General features: G+C 38.8%; 1 protein-coding gene across 1 annotated transcript in view; it reads left to right on the top strand.

The window, feature by feature from the left end:
• STAM (signal transducing adaptor molecule) overlaps window positions 1-24,593 on the top strand; it is a 67,611-nt gene that overhangs the window by 13,963 nt on the left and 29,055 nt on the right. Inside the window, 3 exon segments of the mRNA XM_047754937.1 lie at window positions 5,089-5,173; window positions 22,293-22,368; window positions 22,450-22,545. Of these exon segments, the coding sequence (XP_047610893.1) occupies window positions 5,089-5,173; window positions 22,293-22,368; window positions 22,450-22,545 (257 nt within the window).

Genomic DNA, 24,593 nt, shown 5'->3' on the forward strand with positions numbered 1-24,593 from the left:
TGGAGAACTTTTTAAAACATTTCTTGCAAGGCCAAGCTACTGGCAACAGACGAGCTCAGTGTTTCTTTTTTCTTCTTTGTCTTTTTGGGGCTGCTCCTGTGGCATATGGAGGTTTTGTAGGTTCCCAGGCTAGGGGTGGTGGAATCAGAGTTGCATCTGCCAGCCTATTACCACAACCATAGCAATGAGGGATCCAAGGCACACTTGTGACTCACACCCTCACGGCAATGCTAGATCCTTAACCCACTGAATAAGGCCAGGGATTGAACCCATGTTCTAATGGATACTAGTTGAGTTCATTAACTGCTGAGCCATGACAGGAACTCCTCAATTTGAGGAAGTCTTTTTTTTTTTTTTTTTTTGTCTTTTGTCTTGTTGTTGTTGTTGTTGCTATTTCTTGGGCTGCTCCCGCGGCATATGGAGGTTCCCAGGCTAGGGGTTGAATCGGAGCTGTAGCCACCGGCCCACGCCAGAGCCACAGCAACGCGGGATCCGAGCCACGTCTGCAACCTGCACCACAGCTCACAGCAACGCTGGATCGTTAACCCACCGAGCAAGGGCAGGGACTGAACCTGCAACCTCATGGTTCCTAGTCGGATTCGTTAACCACTGCGCCACGACGGGAACTCCTGAGGAAGTCTTTATATCTCCTTCCTTGTGAATAATTTCACAGGGTATATAATCCTAAATTGGTTATTTTCTCTCAACACTGTTTCATTCCATTCTCTCCTTATTTGCGTGGTTTCTGAGATGTCGTTTGTAATTGTTGTGTGTATTTCTGAATAGATACGATTTTCTTTCTGCTGGCTTTTTAATTTTTTTCTTTATCTTTGATTTTCTGCAGTTTAAATACAGTATGCCTAGATGTAGAGGTTATTGGTTTGTTGTTGTTGTTGTTGTTTTTGTCTTTTTAGGGCCCGCATTCACAGCATATGGAGGTTTCCAGGCTAGGGCTTGAATTCGAGCTACAGCTGCTGGCCTGTGCCACAGCAACGCCAGATCTATGCCGGGTCTGCTACCTATACCACAGCTCATAGCAACGCTGGATCCTTAACCCACTGAGTGAGGCCAGGGGTCAAACCTTTGTCCTCGTAGATGCTAGTCAGATTCACTTCCACTGAGCCACGACCAGAACTCCATTATTGTTGTTTTGACATTTATTGTGCCTGGTGCTCCTGGAGCTCCCTGGACCTGTAACCACTGGTGTCTGATGTTAATTTGGGGAAATTCTGAGTCATATTTGCTTCAAATATTTTTTCTCTTTCTTTCTCTCTTTTTTTCTTTGGTGTTCATTTATGCCTCTGTTACAGCTTTTATAGTTTTCCACAGTTCTTGGAAAATCTGTTCCAATTTCTCCCCCCCCCCCACCCCAAGTCATTTTTATTCTGTTTTTCAGTTTTGCAAGTTCTTATTGACATATCTTCAGGCTCAGAGATTCTTGCCTCAGCTGTGTCCAGACTGCTGATCATAGGCATTCATTTGTGTTATATTATTTTTTTAATGTTTCATTGTTTTATTTTTTTACAATTAAATTTTTTAAAATTACAACATAGTTGATTTACAATGTGGTGCCATTTTCTGCTGTATGGCATAGTAACTCAGTCATACATATTATTATCCATCATGGTCTATCTCAGGAGATTGGATATAGTTCCCTTTGCTGTACAGTAGGACCTCATTGCTACCCATTTTGCATCTACTATCCCAAACTCCCAATCCCTCCCCCTCCACCTTGGCAGCCACATGTCTGTTCTCCTTGTACATGAGCCTGTTTCACTTTTGTAGATAGGTTCATTTGTGCCATGTTTTAGATTTTACATATAAATGATAATCATATGGTATTTGTCTTTCTCTTTATGACTTTCACTTAGTATGATTATCTCTAGTTGCATCCGTGTTTCTGTGAATGGCATTATTTTGTGCTTTTTTATGGCTGAGTACTATTCCAGTGTGTATACGCACTACATCTTAATGCATTTATCTGTCAATGGACATTTAAGTTGTTTCCATGTCTTGGCTATTGTGAAGAGTGCTGCTGTGAACATAGGGGTGCATGTATCTCTTTGAATGAATGTTTTGGATAGCTGCCCAGGAATGGGATTGCTGGATCATATGGTAGTTCTATATTTAGTTCTATATTGAGGAACCTTCATACTGTTTTCCATAGTGGTTGTACCAATTTACATTCCCATCAGCAGTGTGGTTAGGTTCCCATTTTTCCACACCATCTCCAGCATTTGTTATTTATAGACTTACTAACGATGGCCATTCTGACCATCTGTTAGTACTTTTTTTTTTTTTTTTTGTCTTTTCTAGGGCTGCACCCACGGTGTGTGGAGGTTCCCAGGCTAAGGGTCTAATCAGAGCTGTAGCTGCTGGCCGACACCAGAGCCACAGATGTTATTACTATTTTTGATCTCTAGTCTCTTTGATTCTTTTTTAGAGTTTCCATCTCTCTACTTATATTATCCATCTGTTCTTGCATGTTTTCTACTTTTTCCATTAGAGCTCTTAGGATATTAATCATAGTCTTTAAAGTTTCTGGTCTGATAATCCCAGCACCCCTGTTGTATCCGATGCTCATTCTAATGCTAGCTCTTGTCTCTTCCAGCTGTGGTCTTTGTCTTCTAGTGTGGCCTGCTGGAAGCTGGGTGTGATGTATTTGATAAAGGGAACACCTTCAGTGGTGTCATGTTAAGGTAACCATAGTCACGGGATTTAGTCTTAGTCTTTCAATGAGCCTCTGCCCCAGGAGTGAATTTTTCACGAGCGTCTCAGCATTCCTCCAAGCTCCCCCTTAACAGGGACAGGATGACTTGCGTGGGCTGGAGCTGACTATCCCCCTTCTCCCCCCTTGAGGCCTTGAGCAGCTGGAGTTGGGAATTCCACCTCCCCCAGGTGGATTAATCTCTGGTGAAACCCTACTTGGTTGGGTGCTGGTGGAGTAATTGCTCCTGAGAGTAAGCCTTGTTAGAAGGAGAACACTCTGGTGTGTATCAAAATGTTTTCCTTCCTGTGCTGGAGAAATAGGGGGGATTTGCTAAGATGTTCACCTTGAGAACCTGGGAGAAGCCATGGAAATAAAACTCACAAAAGTGTTGGAAGCCCCTAAGTCTAGGTTTCTCTGGGGTTTTAACTTTCAGATTGGTGTACTCATCCTCTAGCAGTTTGTGTTTCAGTTTAGAATTTTGTGTCCTGGTACTGGTTCCTGCTGGTGTTTCTGCTCATGAGTTTCTGCTTTGTTGTGATTCAGTGAATCCATCTGTCTGTGTGACCTCACTTCTGAGGGATCTAAGAAGAGTTGCTAATTTTTCGCTTCGTTTGGGTTTTTGTTGGTCATGGCCTTAGCATGCATAAAGTTCCCGGGCCAGGGATCGAACCCTTACCCACAACTGTGACCAGAGCCACTGCAGTGACAACATCAGGTCCTTAACCTTCTGAGCCACCAGGGAACTCCTGTTTAGCATCTTACTTGTTAGAATGAAAGGATGACTTCCAAATTGCTTATCATGCCAGACTGGAAAACAGAAATAATTCCTTATTTTTGGTGCCTAAGTGTCAACTCTACCTGGTGTCTCCTTGGCTATAAAACATTTGCTTTACCTAAGGAGAGTGAGCCATCACTCATTTGCTTGGAGTGGAGAGGTGGTTGCTGGAGTGCTTGGGTAAGGAGGCAAAGTCAGGACTACGTGCATTTCAAACAGCATTAACCCATTTTGCTACACGAAGCCCTCTTTTTCTTCTTCGTCCTCCATCGAAGATGTTCTTTGTGCTGTCAGTACTTGAATTTTCTGAGGATTCAACAGGCTGATTCTTAAGCTTTTTTTTTACCTCCAGTACATGATTTGCCTTCCTTGAGTCTTAAGCAGTTTACCAAGAATCAGTGTTGTCCTATAGCTGTTGAGATACTGTTGCTATTATTGCTTTTCATGCTTTCCTTATCCATGTGTGTTTGTCTTTTAAAAAAATCCCTTGATAGTGATTAAGAAAGGGAGATAAATTACATGATTGGTTCAGTCTGTCATACCTCTGTTTTTAAGTGTTTTGTTGTTGTTGTTGTCTTTTTAGGGCTGCACCCATGGTATATGGAGGTGCCTAGGGTAGGGGTCAAATCAGAGCTGTAGCTGCTGGCCTACCCCACAGCCACAGCAACTTGGGATCTGAGCCGCATCTGCGTCCCACACCACAGCTCACGGCAACACCAGCCCCTTAAACCACTGAGTGAGGCCAGGGATCCCACCTGTGTCCTCATGGATGCTAGTCAGATTTTCGTTTCTGCTGAGTCACAGTGGGAACTCCTAACTTGTTTAAGAGAAGATATTCACTTAAGATTTGGTTTTCTTTTGTTCATTTCTCTCTCCTTCTTCTCAGAAACCAAAAGTAACAAAATAAAATAATTAAATTACCTGAAACATTTTGGTTGAGATCTGTGCCTAGTCGTGTTCCTTTGCTGGCTAGTAAAGCTGAGAGTTATATGATAACGAAAATATTTCTTATTTTAGTCTTTCTGTGTGCTAAAAGGATAGAACTGTGTGCATACGTGTGTGTGTGTGTGTATTCTTAGAACAAATCAGAGGCCTGTTTTTTCTTATGTTAAGTAGCAAGCAAATGAGGTATAAATGGGGAAAATAATTGCAATAGGTAATAAAGGTGCCCCACCTCCTTGTAAAGATGGACTTAACTATTTCATTAATTTGGAAGTCAATGAGTTCCTGTTGTGGCTCAGCAGGTTAAGAACCCGACTAATATCCATGAGGATGTGGGTTCTATCCCTGGCCTTGCTCAGTGGTTTATGGATCCAGTGTTGCCGTGTGCTGCGGTTGTAGGTTGCAGACATGGCTCGGATCTGGCGTGACTGTGGCTGTGGTGTAGGCTGGCAGCTGCAGCTCGAATTTGATCCCTAGCCCTGGAACTTCCATATCCACAGGTGTGCCCCCACCCCCCCAAAAAAATCATTAAGCAGATGCTGACGACTATTATGATCTGTGGATACTTAATTATACTAGATTTGGTAATTTGAATGTGATCATTTGCCGCTTAAAGATTTTTAAAAATAATGTTTCTGTGATTTCTTTTTCTCTTATACAGAGAAAGCAACCAGTGAGATGAATACTGCTGAAGATTGGGGCCTTATTTTGGACATTTGTGATAAAGTTGGTCAGTCTCGCACTGGGTGAGTGTTGCAAAGTTTCAAAGGATTTTTACTTACTCTTCCTCTTTATTACCATGAATAAAACAAGAGTTAGAAGGTAAAGCATATTACAGTCACAGTTGGTTTAGAGAGAGGACGTTTTCACTAGAGAGACTGGGGGAATCATGCCATTTAGATTACTCCTTGTAACTAGTCGGGGGGTACCAAGACTGGTGACAGTGTTGCTACTTCAGTTCTTCACCCTTGTCCATATTTGCCTCCTGAAATCTAGCTTTTCCCACGGATTTTGATTTTTAAAGTCATCAGTGACTTCTCAGTTACCAAGTTTTGGGATTATTTTTTTGTTCTTTTCTTCTTCGGTGCATCTGCCCATTCTACCCAACTCATCAGTGACTTTTGTATGTGAAAGTTCCTGGGCCAGAGATCGAACCTGCACCATAGCAGTGACAATTCTGGATCCTTAACCCACTGAGCCACCAGGGAACTCCCTAATCAGTGACTTTTGAAAGAGAGGCAGTTTTAGGGAAATAGCATTGTAAACTTTTTGGCATATAGACTTTTCCCGGTGACACAGGGCCTTCTTAACAGTGTATCTAGAGGATTAACTGATAGACTGATGAAGGTTTCCTTAATTCCTGCACTGATGATGTCTTAGTTATCAGTGACTACATTTACTCCTTTGTGCCATAGAGATAGTGTCTTCTTTCCGTACTTCCCTGTAAAGACCGTCAGGAAGCGCTGCTGTATGACCCTGGACTCCACTGGCGGTACTCCTAACCCTTTGAGGGTCTCTTTACTGGCTCTTCTTCCTTCCCTTCTCAATATAGATAGTTACTTAAACTTTCTGTGATCTGTTTGTCCCCCAGTACTTTTTCTTTTGAAATCTCAAGCTTCCGGGTGTCCTTACGTGACGTCTGTATTTGCAGCTCTGATCCTCTGCCCAAGCACTGGTCCCGGGATGCTGCCTCGTTTCTGATCATCATACTGTATAAGCCTCCATCTCACCATCTAGAAACCTGAACTCATGACTCTTTGGGCTTTAAGCCCACCTTCCCTTCTTTGTTCCCTATCCCTTTTAATAACAAGTTGATTGTTTCATTCACATTTGGAACTTTAAGCTCACCTCCCATTTAGTTTTTTATAAATTCTGTCTGTTTGCCTCTGTGACAGCTTTCATAATGTTGATTGGCATAGAGGCTCCTTAGTTAAGTTATTGAACATGGTCAAACCAGGCAGGGTGACTTGCCTTTCTGGCCTTTCTACCCCTTCACTCGCACCCTTTCTAGGCCATTAATGTGCTCCCTCTGGCAGGTTGCCAAAAATGTGGTCTCTAAATGTGGCCTCATCCATCTTCCTTGTCTTTAACTTTTATTATACTCAGTCTTGTTCTGTCCAGCCTGGTTAGTTCTTTAACTTAAGTTCCAGTAGCTGCTGTGTGCATGTATCTATTCCTTTTTCTCTCTGATTCTTTTGTTCCCACTTTACTTGTAACATCCTTCACCATGCTTGGACCCGGTGAATTACACTTCTGGCATTTCGTTCTATTTCCATCTCTTGTCTGTCCAGTCCTTTTTTTTTTTTTCTGGCTGTGCCCACAGCATGTGGAAGTTCCCAGGTCAGGGATCAAAGTATGCTACAGCAGCTGCTGCAGTGACACCACCAGATCCTTAATCCACTGCACCACAAAGGAACTCCTTCTGTCCAGTTCTCAGAGCCAGTTGCCATGTAACAACTCTGACCATGTTAATCCCTTGGCTTCCATGCTGAGTTAGGTCTAATAACCTCCTTAGGCCTCTGAATTGTGTATTTCATTTACTACTTTTGTATATACCATTCTTTTAAATTCAAATATTTGAGTTGTCATTGCTTTTCTGCCTTATTTTAATGCTTTTGGTCGTTTCGTTCTTTCATTGTGGGATATTCTCTTCTCCCATTTCCTATCTCTGTCTTATATCCTTCCAGACCCACTATGGATATTATTTCTTCTGCTAAGCCTTTTCTTAATCCCCTTTACTGAAAATCATTACTAAAATCTGAATCCTCAGAGCATTCTATCAAAACTATTCTTATTTGTGTTTGTCTTGCATAATAGTAACTTATATACCTGGTAGACTTAGATTTGTAGGATTAAAGGTCTGTGATTCCTGTTGCGCAGAGGAAAGCAAATAGCTTAGTGGTTGAGAGCACAAACTCTGCAGTGAGACTGCCTGGTCAGATCCTTGCTCTGACCATATAGTAGCTGCCTTACCTTGGGGAAATACTAAGTCACTTCCCTAGTTTGTTGCATAAGAACAAAAATAGTATCTTCTTTGTAGATGGCTTGTTGTGAGTATGAGATTAGTTAATATACGTAAGGTGTTTATAATAGTATCTGATTAAATGGGTGTACCTCTGCTTCTTTTTGATTAAAGTGATATCTTGTGACCGTTTGTCTGTTGAGGAATCAACGTAGCTCCATCCCCATGTATTCTGGAGATAAACCTTTTATCTAGCATTCCAGTTGCTAAGTCCCTCCTTTCTCTCTTCACTCCACCAGTTTTCTTTTTATCTTTAGTGTGGTATTCTTCATTTTCTAGATACTTTTTTTGTAATAATTTGGTTAGTTGCTTGAAATAAAAGACGAACTCCCTTTCGTTGCAATAAATACTCTAAAGTTTTCTAGTTCAAAAATAAATTTTGTAACCCACTAAAAATCCTATAGGAAGTATTATGAAGGTAAAGAGGTTGATTTGTTTTTCTTCATGTTAACATTATGGTAGAAATAATAATGGTTTTTTTTTTTTCCTGTTTTTTCTTGTGGTGAGAACTCTTAAGATCTATTCTCTTAGCAACTTTCAGGCAGTAAAGTATTGTAACTCTACTCTCCATGCTGTTCATTACACCCGTAGAACTTACTTATAATTGGAACTTTGTGCCTTTTGATCCTTTTTATTCATTTTGCTGTCATCCTCCTCCCCTGCCGCCCCCTTGGCAACTACTAGTCTGCTCTATGTTTCTATGAGTTTGATTTTAGATTCCACGTATCATTGAGATCATACAGCATTTGTCTTTCTCTGACTTATTTCTCTTAGCATAATACTCTCAAGGGTCTATCCATGTATATATTTAAAATAGGCTAGTCTGTAGCTCTAAACAATTATTTCCTATTTGTTTTTTTTATTATCTAGTATAAATAGGTTTAGATAGATGCTTGTTTAAATTTTTTTTTTAAGTTTACTTTAGGCGACATTCTCTTCCTCAGCATTTCCCTTAATATTTTGTTATCCTTTGGAGAGTTTAATTGACATTGTGCTAAATCTGAATTTATTTAGGAAGCATGTTCAGCTTTGCTGATTTATATAATGAGAGGTGATTCTATTTGTTTTTAATTTATATTTTTTCTTTCCCTCTTTCCTTCTTTTCCTTTTTCTTTATTTTTTCTTTCTTAATACCTCTTGCTCTCTAGTTCCTTTGTATTCTCATTAATTTCCAAGCATTTATTTATCTTTGTAAATGTGATGTTTCTCTATAGCTCTTGTTAATAAAGAATTGCTTGAAAAGAATTGTATAATAATTGAGATACCTTATTTTTTTTTTCTTTTTTTGGCTGCATGCATGGCATGTGGACATTCCTTGGCCAGGAATCAAACCCACACCATAGCAGCAACCCAAACCCCTGCAGTGACAGCGCTGGATCCTTAACCTGAGAGCTCTTGAGATACAAGTCTAGTATTACTGGAGTTTAAAAAAAATTCAAACCCACACAATATGCTCATGTGTATGATTTCTCTTTAACAATAATGTTTTACATACATATCCAGTTGTATTTTCACTTTCTTACTGTGCTTTGATAATTTCCCAGTAGGGAGTGATAGGCTTCAGGGCCAGATTTTGACTTTCCAGGGCCCTTAGCACTTTTCTCTTCCTGGGTCCCTTTCTCCGTAGAAAAATAATACAAATATTTTATGACTGCATTTTTATAAATACAAGTGTATTATCATGCAGGGAAAACATTTTCTTTGATCTAAAAGTCCATCTTTTTCTTATTTTAAAAGAAATTAAAACATTTTTGTGGGCCCCTAAAATTGTGAGCCCTGTAAGCATTGTGCCTCCATGCCTAAGGATGAGTATTACAGAATTGGGTTATAGATTTGCAGACCAATTTAGTAATAAAAAGTTATTAATGTTCTTCTCAGGTGAACATTAAAGTAAGGGCTACTTATAATGGGGTTCTTAATAGGTAGTTTATTTATATTGTGGCAAAGTAAATAAGGCATAAAATTTACCTCTTTATCTGATTTTAAGTGTATAGTTTGTGGCCTTCACTACCTTCACATTGTTTTGGGAGCTTTACCACCCTCCATCTCCCGATCTTTTCATCATTCCCAACTGAACTCAGCCTATTAAACAACTGACCACCCCACCCCCTGCCTTCACCAGAATGGGTAGCCACTTAGAGTTTGTTGTTAATCTTTTAAATCACTTTATAATTAGTTATATGGAAAACTTATGGAGATCTGGCTTATGCTGTCTAAGAATACATACGTTTGCATATGGGTTGTTGATGGTAGCATAAGAATATTCAACAGTGTTGTAGGTTGTCAGTGAGGTGTTGAAAGATTGAGATGTGATTGATGTGAGAGGGAAAAGGGGAGATGACTATTCCTGAGACAAATGTAGATAGGACGCGTTGAGGTAGGAATTTATGGTTTGCATGTAATTGGTGAGGTTGTTTGTATGCTAGGCAACTGTCTGGATTTTTTAAAAAGCATTGGCACGTGGTGTTAATCTACAATTTTATAAAACGTACAGGTCTGTTTAAGAGGATGGTTTCAGGCATGGTGGAGGAAACTTTAGGAAAAGCGTTTCTGTTTGAGTAAGATTTGTTGTTTTTTAATCAAAATGATTTGTAACCAGCAACATATTATAGAATTTACTGCATAAATTAAATAAATAACTTACATTAAAGTCTTTCTTCCTTAAGAAAATAATATTTAAAAATCTGTTTGGCCCTTAAAATATTTTTTCTTTTTTATCCTTTTTTTTTTTTTTTTTTTTGAGTTACCTGTTTTAGAGCCATGGCTGGAAAATATTCTCAAGTTTTAAGGAGGAAATAAAGAGCCAATTATTGCGAAATTTCATTTAGTCAGAGAACTGTGACCCAGAAACATGGTTCCAGTGATATTTCGAAAAACCCTGCTTAATTCTTCCTCTTTGAGAAAATCTTACTGATGTGTTCTTTGAACCACACATATGTGTGTGTTTGTTCATTGTTTTAAAGAAATACTTATGGTTATATGAAATACATACTTTCTTCAAAAATAAATGCATGCTTAACATGGCTCAAACATTAAAACAGTTTAAAGGATGGACGTTGACAAGTGTAACTCCAATCCCTGTTTCCTTCCCCATCCTCTATAGATAACCACTGTTGTTTCTTTCCATTGTTTCTCAACACAAACACAAGTGTATTTTCCCCACATTAATAGACAATAAGTATGTCACATATGCTCTTCTACATTTGTAGTTACTTTATTCTTTAGTATATCCTAACAGCCTGAAATGTTTAAATATGCTGGACCTAAAACTTTCAAAAACACTCTCAAATTTTTTTTCTAACTTCCTAAGATATTCACATGATCTTTAGTGTGCCGTTCCAGTGTCTGAGTAAGTACTGAAAAATGCTTAGCCAGTGAGGTCATGTGATGGACTGAAAACGTCTGTTTGTTCAGAATCAAGAGAACTTTCAGAATAATAGTAGCAGTTTTCTTTAACTTGTTGTCACATATAAATAGCTTTTGTCTATTAGTTTTGATTGATTTGTTTGTAGAAGATAGATGTGAGGGTAGGTGTTGATTATTCACAATAAAAAGTTAAAGTTCTGTATTTGACATCCAGATTAATTTGTGCTATTTATAGCTTAACGTTCTTTGCTTAGCTTTTGACAAAAATATAGTTGACTGAGCGTGTAAAACATGATGAACTTTTTTCTTTACGTGGCTGAGGGGTCTATTAAGTCTTTTATTTAGATAGACTTAGAAGGATAAAATGATGGTCATTACTGACGTTTTGTGAAAAATATAAATAGAAGCTTTTGGGAAAGAATTTGTTAAAATTCGTTTTCATTGGCTTTATATTGTCTTATCCTGGACCTGGGCTTTGACTGTTTCTGATCTTCACCTGGAGGTTGATAGAATATTTCCTGATTTCTTTTAAGGGAAAAGTAGTCTGGGACTTAGATGTCTTCAGATTGGAAGGGCAGCATCAGGTTGAGAAACAGATTTCTTCCCTATATTTTGTAATAATCATATCCTCAATTTACTGGCCTTAGGTTTTAAAATCTTTAGTGTTTTTTTTTATGAATAATAGCCAACATTTATTGACAGCTTATTATCTGCTGGTTCTTGTTTAAATGCCTTATTTTATTTAATCATCACAACAGCTCTAGGTACCCTTGAGTTTTTCTAGTTTACAAATGAGAATCTGATTCATTTTTAGGGTTTTAAGTGTAATTTAAATGAGGGGAGGATAACCGGCAGGAATAACATTAAAAGCTTTTTTTGGTAAAGCATGGTCTTGTTTTCAAGGTATCTTTCACTTTCTTAATATTGCAGAATTACTTCCATTGATTTCATACTTTCTGTATCCATCGTTTTTTTCTTTCCTTTGACAAAGAGTAAGTACTGCCTGGGTGTCATGCTTTAGTTTTACAGTGGTGAATAAAGCAAGCACAGCTTTTGCCCTCAGCTATGGTAACGATTTACCTAGTAGAAGATAAAGTAAATAATGGACCAAGAAGACAGTGAGCAGAGTGCTTAGTGGAGAATAAAAGGGGAGACCCACTTAGATTGTTCAGGGAGGGACTGGTATGAGGGGGGTAATAACATCTATACTATGATTTTAAAGTTGAGAAGAAGCAAAGAGTTGAAAGCAGAGGTCATTAGTGTGGTGTATGTTATAAATAACAAATCAATATTGATACATTATTATTAAATAGTCTGTGGTTTACATTATAACTAAGGCTCACTGGGTGCCGTGTGAAGTTTTATTGATTTTTGACAAGTCCATAATGACATGTATCTGTTATTACAGTATCACACAGACTAGTTTCACTCTTTTTTTTTTTTAAATGTCCTATTGTTCTACTGTTCATTCCTCTCCTTCCTCTCTCTGAGCCTTTGATAACCACTCTTTTTTTTTTCTTTTTTAAACTATTTCTAAAATTTTGCCTTTCCAAAACGTTATTCAGTATGTGGTATGTAGCACTTTCACACTGGCTTCTTTTACTTAGCAAAATGCATTTAAGTGTCATCTATGTCTTTTCATGGCTTGATAGCTCATTTCTTTTTATTTCTGAATATTTCATGGTATGGATGTATTATAACTTGTTTATACATTCACCAATTGAAGGATATCTTCATTGCTTCTAGTTGTTGATGATTGTGAATAAAGCCGCTGTCAGACATGTTTGTGTGTGTGTGTGTATGTGCGTGGACACAGGTTTTTAACTCAATTGGGTAAATACATAGGAGTGTGGTTGCTGGATCGTGTGATAAAACTATGTTGAGCTTTGTAAGAAACCACCAGTCTTCCAAAGTCCCTTGCGATTTCATTTTTTTACATTTAGGTCTTTGATCTGTTAGGGATTTATCCTGTTGCGTAGTGTGAGGTATGGCTCTAACTTTGTACTGTTCTGTTTGGCTCCCTCAAAATTCTGACAGCATTTACTGAATAGTCTTTCTTTGTCCTTTCGGATTTGAAATTCTACCTTTATATACTACATTACTAAATGTATTTGGACCTCTTTTTTGAATTTTCCTTTTTGTCCCGTTGCTGTATATCTATTCATGTGCTCTACCATGTGGTTTTAATTATTAAAGCCTTCTAATACGTTATAGTATGTGGCAGGGTTGGTTTTCTTTTTTTTTCTCCCGCAGTTTTTCTAGATACTCTTATTCTTCCCTGCTGTCCCCAGATAAACTTTGAAATTGGCTCCATTAGTTTAAAAACAAAATGATTTCTTTTTAAATGGGCCTATTTTTAAATTACTACATTACCCTTTTTTTTTTTGTCTTTTGTCTTTTCAGGGCCGCACCCACGGCATATGGAGGCTCCCAGGCTAGGGGTCTAATCGGAGCTACAGCTGCAGGTCTACACCACAGCCACAGCAACACCAGATCCAAGCTGTGTCTGTGACCTACACCACAGCTCATGGCAATGCCGGATCCTTAACCCACTGATTGAGGCCAGGGATCAAACCCACGACCTCATGGTTCCTAGTCGAATTTGTTTCCGCTGCGCCACGACGGGAACTCCTACATTATGTTTTTGATATAAAAATTTTTCTACCAAGTATATAGCCAATCTTTCTGTTTATATCCTTTAGTACTCTTTTAAAGTTTTCCTCTTATAAACCTCGTACATTTTGATGAAGTTTTTTATAAGGTGTTTTGTTGTTTTAGTCACTATTTAAGTGAAGTCTTGCTTTAACTGGTTGTTTGATGGGGGTTTTCTTTTTTCCAAGGTAGAATCAGAGCTGCAGCTGTATCCGGGAGAGAGTGATCCATTCTAAGGAGGAAATCGAGATGATGATTCAGGAGAAAGTAGGGATAGGATATTCTTAGGCGCTAAGTCCTTGACTAGACAGTAGAGTTTGGGATCTGATTAGGTGTGATTTTTCCATCTTTACTTGCCCTAGACAATGATTTTACTTTGGCATTTTGTTATGGTTTACATTTTTTTTTCCCCTTTGTCCACAGCTTGCAGGAGTTTCTGGGCCAGGGATGGAACCTGTGTCATAGCAGTAACCCAAGTCACAGCAGTGACAACACCAGATCCTTAACCCACTGAGCCACCAGGGAACTCCCTGTTTTTTACTATGATTTTTATTTTTTTTTATTTAATAATTTTTCTTTTTTCCAGTATAGTGGTTTATAGTGTTCTGTTAGTTTTCTTCTGTACAGCAAAGTGACCCAGTCTCTCTCTCTCTCTCACACACACTCTCTCACACACACACACATATTCTTTTTCTTACATTATCCTCTATCATGTTCCATTTATAAGTGACTGGATATAGTTCCCTGTGCTATACAGCAGGATCTCATTGCTTATCTACTCCAAATGCAATAGTTTTACTATGATTTTTAAAGCTGTGTATTTTATAGAACAGGACCTATAGAATCCTAGTGATCTAGAGGTTGTTTCATAGATGAGGAAACTAAAACCCTGAGATTTTTTTTTTTTTTAGGGCTGTTCCCATGGCATATGGAAGTTCTCAGGCTAGGGGTCGGATCAGAGCTGCAGCTGCCTGCCTACACCAGAGCCACAGCAACACTGTGGGATCTGAGCCGTGTCTGTGACCTACACCACAGCTCATGGGAACCCTGGATTCTTAACTCACTGAGCAAGGCTAGGGATCAAGCCCGCATCCTCATGGATACTAGTTGGGTTCACTACTGCTGAACCACGACGGGAACTTCTAAAGCCCTGAGATTTTAATGTGACTTGTCCAAAAGTAGTAGAGGCGAACTTGGAAGTCTGGTTTTCTTTACTTCTAGTTTTATATATTTTTTTCACTTCTCTGTGCTGAGTCCTTAACTGCGTATAAAAGCAGTGTTGTTTGAAAGTTGAAATCAAGACATGCTATTTTCACTAATTTTTAGTGATTTTTGTCTTCCATGCATTATGTTACATAATTGTTTTATTTAACTGAACTACATTCCAGTATTACATGATCTGTGGAACTCAAATATCATCATACTGAGGGGGAGTTCCTGTCATGGCTCAGTGAAAATGAATCTGACTAGTATCCATGAGGACTCAGGTTTGATCAAAAAGAATAAAAAAAAAAAATCCCCATACTGAATTAAAGCATTCAGTGACTACTGTCTGCACTTTCATTAATCCTCAGTATTTTGTATGTAGAAGTTTATTTACCTCCTTTTCTGATGAGGTCCTTTGGGGACATGAATTTTTTCTTCACAGAGCCAGATAGCAGTTTGTATACTATATTCACGTTCCAATGATCATCTCATGAGAAATAGCTACCTAACAAGTTCAAAATTGAGAATTTGATATTTGTATTCACTGTTTTGCCCTCCCCCCCCCTTGCATTGTGTGGACTGTACGTTATGTAATGTATATTACGAATCGAATGTGCATTTTATTTTTTTTCTTTTTAGAGCCACACCCATGGCATATGGAAGTTCCCAGGCTAGGGTTCCAATCGGAGCTGCAGCTGCCGGCCTGCACCACAGCCACAGCAACGTGGGATCCAAGCCGTGTCTGTGACCTACACCACAGCTCACAGCAATGCCAGATCCTTAACCTGCTGAACGAGGCCAGGGATCGAACCTGCATCCTCATGGATCCTAGTCGGTTCATTAACTACTGAGTCCATAAGGGAACTCCCAAATATGCATTTTGAACATACCATTGAGCATATAGTTATTACTCATTTCAATTCTGATTTATTTCCTATTTTATGTTAAAGTTCTTTTTACAGTTAATGTTGTGCCTTTATACTTTTGAAAGCCTTCTTCTAAATTAGACTCCCCTTAGTATGCAAGAAGGGTTTATATTATCTGTTAATTAAAATTTTTTTTAACTTTGTTCAGCAAAGATTTGCATTCCCATGTCTTTTAGAGTGTGCCTGCTAGGTACTCAGACTTCTGGAAGTTATGCCCCCCCGCAACGATATAGTTACACCTATGGCCTTGACTTATAAGTTGTTGTAAAGCACTTTTTATTATGGCATGTAGAATGAAAATGTAAAGTTTAAACCCCTTTAATATAATAGTTTTGAAAGCCAAAGTTGTAAAAGCAACTCAGTAAAGAATAGGATGTGTTTGTGCTTTCTAGAACTAACATTGTTGAGTGTCTCTATGTCCCTGGCACGATTCTGGGAGTATTGTAGTAACAGCGTGAATGGGAAGCATGAGAGTCCCCTTTCAGAGATGAGGTCTGTCAAGGCTCAGATCTTTTTCTACCAAATCACAGTGCTGCTTTTGTCTAGCAGTGATTCTCAGCCCCGTGGTGTTGCTCTGTTAGGGATGGTTTTGGTTGTCACAATGACAGTGAGTTACTACTGACCTTGATTAGGCAGGGACCAGAGATGTAATACACCAGGTAGACTTACCCTGCAAGGCTTTTTCTGCCCCCGCTTAGAAAAATAGCGCTAGTATCTTTGTACCTTTTCAGTCCCGCCTCTTAGGTGACAAGAGGTTTATTATGCAAGAACATTCATTAACTGTGCTATATATTATTACTGTTACTTTAAAAAAAACTGTTTTTCCTTTATATTTGCGATACTCTAAGGAAAATGTCCTATTTTTCTGTCAGGCTCCATGAGGGGGATAATGAAGAGATGCTGTCTTCATTTTGAAAAGTTGATTGATCTAAGATCATTGATATAGTCATAGAGGCAATAATTAGAATATACATTCACTGCCTTTTCCGTGGTCATAATTTCCTCAAGCATATAAACTCTTCTTATCACAGTTTTACCTATTATTTTTATAGTATGAAGTACTTTTCAAATTCGATATCAAGGTGAGACATATTTGAAATAAGTGACTTTAAAAAAGTTTAATAAAGCATAAAATCTCCCAAATCTTGACTCCTTTAGTCCAACAAAATTATTAAATAGTTTTGGCTTTCTCCTTATGTGTTAAGGCTTTCTCACTAAGCAGTGACTAGAGACCAATGTTGGGCTATTTACCTGTCCTAAATTTACCACAACATACCTGTAAGTAGATAGTAAATAGTGGTGACAGTTTTGGAAATGTACTCTAGGCTATTTAGAGAGATTTGAAATTTGACTATTTTCTTAAAAGAGAATTACAGAATTAGCTTTAATTTTCCTCCATCCTCTTACTATAGATCTGAGCTGCGTTGTATGCATGTTTAGCTCATTGCGGCCCCCTCAATTTTCTTTTTTCTTTTCTTCAAAACTTGTTCTACTGTCCATTCAGTGAGCTCCATGTGGGGTCTCACAGCCACAGCTCCCATTTCTCTTACAGAGGATGAGTATCTCACTGCCCTGAGGGCAGCTCTTGCTCAGAGTATACATGTCATCTGTATACAGGCCCTCTTCTTCAGCTGGTGCTCCAGGGAGCAGTTTTGCTTACTAGTTGAGACAAACTCGCCCGTGTTGCACATGTTTGACGGATGTCAGAGTCTGTTCTCCAACAGAAACTCCCTAGTCAGGGAAGATTGATTACCTGCCATTTTTGCCATACACCCTGACTTTGGAAACAAACCCAGGAAACAGACCTATTCCAGGGTATTTTACAGTGGTGAGATTTGTGCTGTGGTCGTTGATCATGTGGTGAGTTCAGAGAAAGAGTTCTGGGGTGGGAAAACTGGGAAAGGTGGGAGTTCTCCTTCCCCTGTTCTGGTCCATATCCTTGACCTCCCTCCATCTTTTTTTTTTTTCCCCCCAATTTGTACCCACAGCACATGGATGTTCCCAGGCTAGGGGTCAGATTGGAGCTGCAGGTGCTGGCCTACACCGCAGCCACAGCAACACCAGATTGGAGTTGTATCTGTGACCTACACCACAGCTCACAGCAACGCCGGATCCTTGACCTGCTGAGCAAGGCCAGGGATCGAACCCGTGTCCTCATGGATCTAGTTGGATTCGTTAACCACTGAGCCGTGAAGAGAACTCCTGAGGATTTGACTGCTCTTTACAAAAGATGGAAACCATTGGTAGACCCTCTCCTCTCAACGCACATGCACATTTTTAAATCTTAGGTATTTTTACAAAATACTTTGTGAGTTCCATTGGTCTCTTACCTCACATCCTGTGCTCCTGTTAGCACTACTTACTGTGCATTTTCCCCCTTATCATGTCATTTTCAGAAATAAATCTTTTGAAAGCACAAGTGTTTTCCACATAGAAAGCAAAAACCCTGTGGAAGATGCAGAAGTTGGTAACAAATAGAGCTTCGTCATGAAGATCAGTTATTCTAAATACTCCTTGTTGTACAGCAGCAAAGAGTAGTGAGTGATTTCCACATTTAGCTCAGTGACGTTGTTGAGCTTTGACCCTGTTGAAGGCATAGAGGCTGCCTGCCGAGGGTAGTGTGAGGGCCGAGGAGCTGCAGTAGGGAGGGTCCGGCAGGGCAGGGCCTCTCCTAAAGCTCTGTTTCCTTGAAGCCCACTGTGCAGTGCCCTGGGTGGGTGGCAGTAATGCTTGTGAATAATGAAATTGACTTTAACACTCTAGTTCATCAGAGCGGACCTGTGCCAAGGCAGCTGTGTCCGTTCCTGAAAAGTGTGTTTTCTTGTCTGGTCTAGGATTTGAGGAAGATGTTAGAAGCCACAAATAGATGAAAGTACCAACTTTTTTTTTTTTCTTCGTACTGGAGTATGAACTCCGTGTTCAAGATCCATGCATACAAAGATCATTTTTGGATGAGCATGGTTTTAGCCGGGGGTGGCCAGACTCCAGCTGGCCTTCACTAATTTCACTGTGTGCCTGCTGTTCCTGGATTGCATCCAGTGAGCACCCCTCTCACCCTCAACAGGGTATGGATGAGAAATGATACAGACACTTGTGTTTGTGGTCAGCTTTCATTTGTCATTGAGAGCATAGTGGCCATAGCACACCTACTTTATATTCACTTACAACTTTTAAATCTTTCTAAAGCATTTCTTTTGTTCAATTACAAGATTTAATAATAAAACAGATATACGTATAAATATATATTTCAGTTTCACTTCTGTATTTTACTTACTCTCCTGTGGAAATACTGAAAAACTGAATTAAAACAATAACATGAAACGGAATGAGATAGTTAATATTAGATTTTTGTGGGTTACTTCTCTTGTTTAATACCACCAGTTTTGTACACAATTCTGAAGGGATTTCTTTTAGCTTATATCTAAACAGTTACGGCTGTGTTGGCATACATAAAGTGTTCATCAGGGCTTAGTAGCATTCTAGTTTTTTGTTTGTTTGTTTGGTATTATCCTTTTTATGGCTGCAGTAAGCCAACTTTTAGTGCCAGACAGGTCTTTGCCTTGGTTTTTAAAATTGATTGTGGTAAAACATTTAAACAGTATAGAAATGAGTGAAATAAAAAATGAAAGTTGCATTTCAAAGCCCTGTTCTCCACTCCCCCTTTCCAAAAGTCACAGTTTAGATTTCTTTCTTAAAAAAAAAGAGTCCCTGTTGTGGCTCAGTGGAAATGAATCTGACTAGTATCCATGAGGTTGCAGGTTCGATCCCTGGCCTTGCTCAGTGGGTTAAGAGGCTGGCGTTGCCGTGAGCTGTGGTGTAGGTCATAGATGCAGCTCAGATCTGGCATTGTTGTGGCTGTGGTGTAGGCCAGCGGCTACAGCTCCGATTCGACCGACCCCTAGCCCGGGAGCCTCCATATGCCGCAGATGTGGTCCTAAAAAGACAAAAAAAAAAAAAAAAGGAAAAGCGAAGAAAATGGTTTATGACAATACATTAGAAATTGCATTTAAAATTTGGTGGTGAAGCAAGTACTGCGGGTTGTTTTTTAAAATATCATATTCACGGTGCTGAATCATCTTTGGATCAGTATTTTTTAACGTAGTATTCAGGTAATCCTTTTTATATTTGGCCTCTGCCATTGCTTTGAAATGATAATTTTGTATTTGTCAACATAGTTTTTCACAACCGCAACAGTTAGCACGAAGTCACAGATTCAGGCTCCTAAAATAAGTCCAGTTGCAAGCAAGATCACATCTAAATAATAATGTTATGGTGTATTATTTCTGCAGTCTAATGATGCTGCTGTTAGATACTTTTAATATGAAATTAATAGAATAAGAACTGCAGAAACACAGGTTCAATGTATGACATGTAACAGGTATTCAATAAATACGGTTTTTTATTTTTTTCTCTTTTCTCCATGCTCTTTAGGTGGAAGCTTCCCAACAGGCAGTGAAACATCCTTAGAAACAGAAATTCTATTTTTTGTTATAATTTTTCTCTATTGAAAAAGGATTTTTTTCTATTTATCACAGTGCTTAGTAATTATATTTTCAATTCTTAAAGAAAAATTTTAGAATGATTTTTCTTCCTGGTTGATTTTTCCAGGGCTTCTTGTAGTACAGATCACTCGATAATGTTTTTTCTTTTGTATGTGTGTGTCCAGCTGTCCATTTCCTAAACTTCATGATCCTGAGTGGAAACTCTTCATACATGAAATAATCACTGTCCACTTCCCCCTCCTCTTAGTCCTTGGTGACTTCTGTTCCATGAACTTGTCTGTTTTAAGTATCTCATATAGGTGTAGTCATATAATATTTATTATCCTTTTGTGTCTGGCTTCTTTCCCCAAGTATGTTTTCAAGGTCCACTGATGTCATAGCATGTGTCAGAATTTTATTCCTTTAGGCTGAATAATATTCCTCTGTATTTTGCTTATCTCTTCATCTATTGATAGCGATATGGCTGTTGTGAATAATGCTACTCTGAGCATGGTGTACAAATGTCTGCTTGAATCCCTGCTTTCAGTCCTTGAGAGTGTATACATCAGAGTGGAATTACTGGGTCATATAGTAACTTTTTGTCTAACATTCTGAGGAACTCTTAAACTTTTGCTTGGTGGCTACCCCATTTTAGCATCACCACCAGCAACAAAATGCCTCAGGATGTCAGTTTCCCTTCCTCCCCAGGGCTTGGTATTTTCCTTTTTTCTATTTTCTTTCTTTCTAAAAATAATAACCATCCTAATGTGTAGTGGTATCTCATTATGATTTATTTTGCGTTTCCCTAATGATATTGAGCGTTTTTTCATGTGTTTTGGGGTCATTTTTACCACCGTTTTGGAGAAATGCCTGTTTGAGTCCTTTGCCCATTTTTCAGTTAGCTTGCTCTTTTTTCTTGTTGTTAAGATGTAGGACTTTTTTTTTTTTTTAATATTCTGGATATTAACCTCTTATTAGATGTGTCCTTCCATTTCCAGCAGATTAATTTCATCTAGTTAGGTAATTAGTTCATTTACATATTTTTCTTTTCTGGAAGTTTTGAGTTCTATATATACCACTTCTTTCCTTGTTATGTTGATGGTTTCTTGAATATCTTGAGCGTACTTAGAATAGCTTATGAAATTTGTACATTTCCATTTGACTGACTTTTCTCTTAGTTATGTTTCACTCTTTCCTGCTTCATGTCATATCCAGTAGTTTTCGATTGAATGCTTACTATTAAGACTCTTACATTGCTGACAGCCAGGTTTTGTTGTATTCCTGTTAATGAATATTGGACTTTATTCTGTCAGAAGTTAACTTACACTTGGATGAAGTTTATCCTTCTATGGCTTGTTTTTTAAGCTGTTGTGGAATGGATTTAGAATAGCCTTTTGGACTAGTATAGCCCCATTCCCAAGGTCTAAATGCCCTGCTGCAGGGGCTCTGCACTTTGGTGTGAGCATGGGGACGCCTTCAATGGAAAGCTCTCTCTCGGTCACTTTCTGTCCAGCCTTGTGCTGTTTTCCATACCAAACCTAAGTGGACCCTTAGGCACGTATCCAGCGCTCTTTTTTTCTAGAGCTCCTTCTTCTGTGGGCTGCAAATTCTAGCTCATATAGCCTGTGAGGATTCTGATTCTGTCCTCTCAACCCAATGAGGGCTCTTCTCTCTTCTTGGGATCACCTTCTCTGCCCTGAGATCCAGAAACTGCCCTTAGGCGGAAAGCCTATTCCATTATCTGGAAAGTGCCTCTGGATAGAAAGTTGAGGCAAATATCTGGTTTATCTAATTTGTTTTCCTTCTTAAACATCATCATTCAGCACCACCGGCAGCCTAATGTCCCAAACATGTTTTAAATATATTTTTCCAGTTTTCTAATAGCTTACAACAGGAGTTTAAATCTGGTTCCACTTACTCCATCATGACTGGAAGTAGAAATCTTGGTCTCTCATTTTGTTTTCAAAACTTTCCACCCAGAATTAGCCCAGAATGCCTAATCTGTGATTACTAAGGAAGAGAGCCTGTTAATTTTGTTTGAAAAGTGTAAAGGAACTTTTGAATGTACAGTTTTTAAATGGCGTCATTAGTAAAAAAGTAAACTTCTCTCCCATATTCTCCTTTTTTGTATACCAGTCTTTTGCTTTTTTATAGTTAAGGGGGGGAAAAAGGCGGAATGTACTACTAATTGTTACATTTCTTGTTTTTTTAGACCTAAAGATTGTCTTCGCTCTGTTATGAGGAGGGTGAACCACAAAGACCCTCACGTTGCTATGCAGGCTCTGACTGTGAGTGAAACATTTTTCAGATCTCCTGCAAAATTGTCTGCTGAAATTGAGCCCTCTTAACTTCTGATTTTATGCTTTTAGCTTCTAGGAGCATGTGTATCAAACTGTGGCAAAATTTTTCACTTAGAAGTATGTTCAAGAGATTTTGCTAGTGAAGTAAGCAACGTATTAAACAAGGTAAGGCACATTCTTTCCAGAAGTGAACTAAGACTGCCTTCTTTCTCCATATATGTTTTTGTTGTTGTTTAGTTTTTCACATTATAAATCACAAAGGGTTAGTCCATGCTTTTTTTTTTTTTTTTTTTTAATATCTCTTTCTAGGTTATGTCTATCCCATGTGTAAGTACATGTTAGGTTTTGCTGCAGAGACTCCAGATTGACATAACTTAGTTGGTTTTTGTCAAGCCAAATTAGAATATCTGTAACTGCTTTTCTTCATCATTCCTTTCTTCTGATAAAAAATATGTGTAGTTCCTTATCTGATTAAGAGAAAGCGGTTTACTTTAGGCATAGTTTCTGTAATCATTTCTTTTAGTCACAGAGGTACTTTCCCAATAAAGAGCTGTTCAGAAATGTTAAGTTTTTACCTTGACACGAGTAAGACTAGCACCTGACTATCACAAGATTGTAATTTTATACTATCTGTTTAACCATATGTAAAAAATTAAAGTCCAGCAATTAAGGAATTTAAAAAAGGTAATTTAACCTGTGTGTTTTTCCAGTACAATTCATGCATTCTTAAGGTAATTCTTTCTGCCTCCGCTTTTTTGGGGGAGGGGGAGGTAATTACATATCAAGAAAAATTTAAGTGTTAAAAGGGAAAATGCTTTATGTTTTTGAGTGGGGATGATTCTCAGATTTTAGTAGGAAATGGTACAAAAATGAGTTAAGAATTTAAAATTCTGTACTTCTTTTAAAACATGGTTATGTGATAATTTTTTTCCTTTTCTGCTTTATTCAGTTATGTTTAGGCATTTTCTACTAATTATTAACCATTCTTTTGGTGTCCTGACTATACATCAAAATGTACACCTATTTATGAAGAGATTCTAAAATAATGTTTAAGTGAGAATGTGTACTCAGTATTTAGTAACATGAACAACTATTTTGAAAAGCAAGTTCCCGTCGTGGCGCAGTGGTTAACGAATCCGACTAGGAACCATGAGGTTGCGGGTTCGGTCCCTGCCCTTGCTCAGTGGGTTAACGATCCGGCGTTGCCGTGAGCTGTGGTGTAGGTTGCAGACGCGGCTCGGATCCCGCGTTGCTGTGGCTCTGGCGTAGGCCGGTGGCTACAGCTCCGATTGGACCCCTAGCCTGGGAACCTCCATATTCCGCGGGAGCGGCCCAAGAAATAGCAACAACAACAATAACAACAACAAAAACAAAAAGACAACAACAACAAAAAAAAAGAAAAGCAAACAGTTGCATATAGGAGAAAGAACTCTTTATTGTCCACATGTCTTACTGTGAACATATTGACTTTATACTCAAGGGAGAGATACTATTTTGAAGAATTGAAGTTTCTAGGAATATCGACGTGCAGTGGACATCCAGCCAGCCCTCAGATAATAAAGTAACTTGGGAAGAACATAGTCATGCACATTAAAAGTCAGGAATTAGGGGAGTTCCCTGGTGGCTCAGCTGGTCAAGGCTCCAACATTGTCACTGCTGTCGCTTGGGTCAATGCTGTGGAGCAGGTTTGATCCTTGGCCTAGGAACATGTAAATGCTGCAAGCACACCCTCCCCCTTCTCCCCCCAAAAACAGTCAGGAATTAGAGTAAAAGAACTGTATTATTTATTCTTTCTTTCCAACTTATTTTTAATTGATCTGCAAAAACAAAATAACTTTTTTTTGGTCTTTTTAGGGCTGCACCCGTAGAACATGGAGGTTCCCAGGCTAGCGGTCCAGTTGGAACTGTAGTCGCTGGCCTAAGCCAGAGCCACAGCAATGAGGGAATCAGAGCTGCACCTTCTACCCACACCACAGCTCATGGCAATGCTGGATGCCCAACCCACTGAGCGAGGCCAGGGATTGAACCTGCATCCTCATGGATGCGGGTTGGGTCCGCTAACTGCTGAGCCATGACGGGAACTCCAAGCAAAACAACTTTTCTTTGTCATCCTCAAGTATAATGTTTGCTTAGTTGCAAAATACAATGAAAAGTCCTGTCTTTCTGCCCTCCAAAATGTTATTATGTATTTAATGTTTTAATGTGAGATATGT

Source organism: Phacochoerus africanus, chromosome 12, assembly GCF_016906955.1.
Source record: "Phacochoerus africanus isolate WHEZ1 chromosome 12, ROS_Pafr_v1, whole genome shotgun sequence".
Taxonomy (NCBI): domain Eukaryota; kingdom Metazoa; phylum Chordata; class Mammalia; order Artiodactyla; family Suidae; genus Phacochoerus; species Phacochoerus africanus.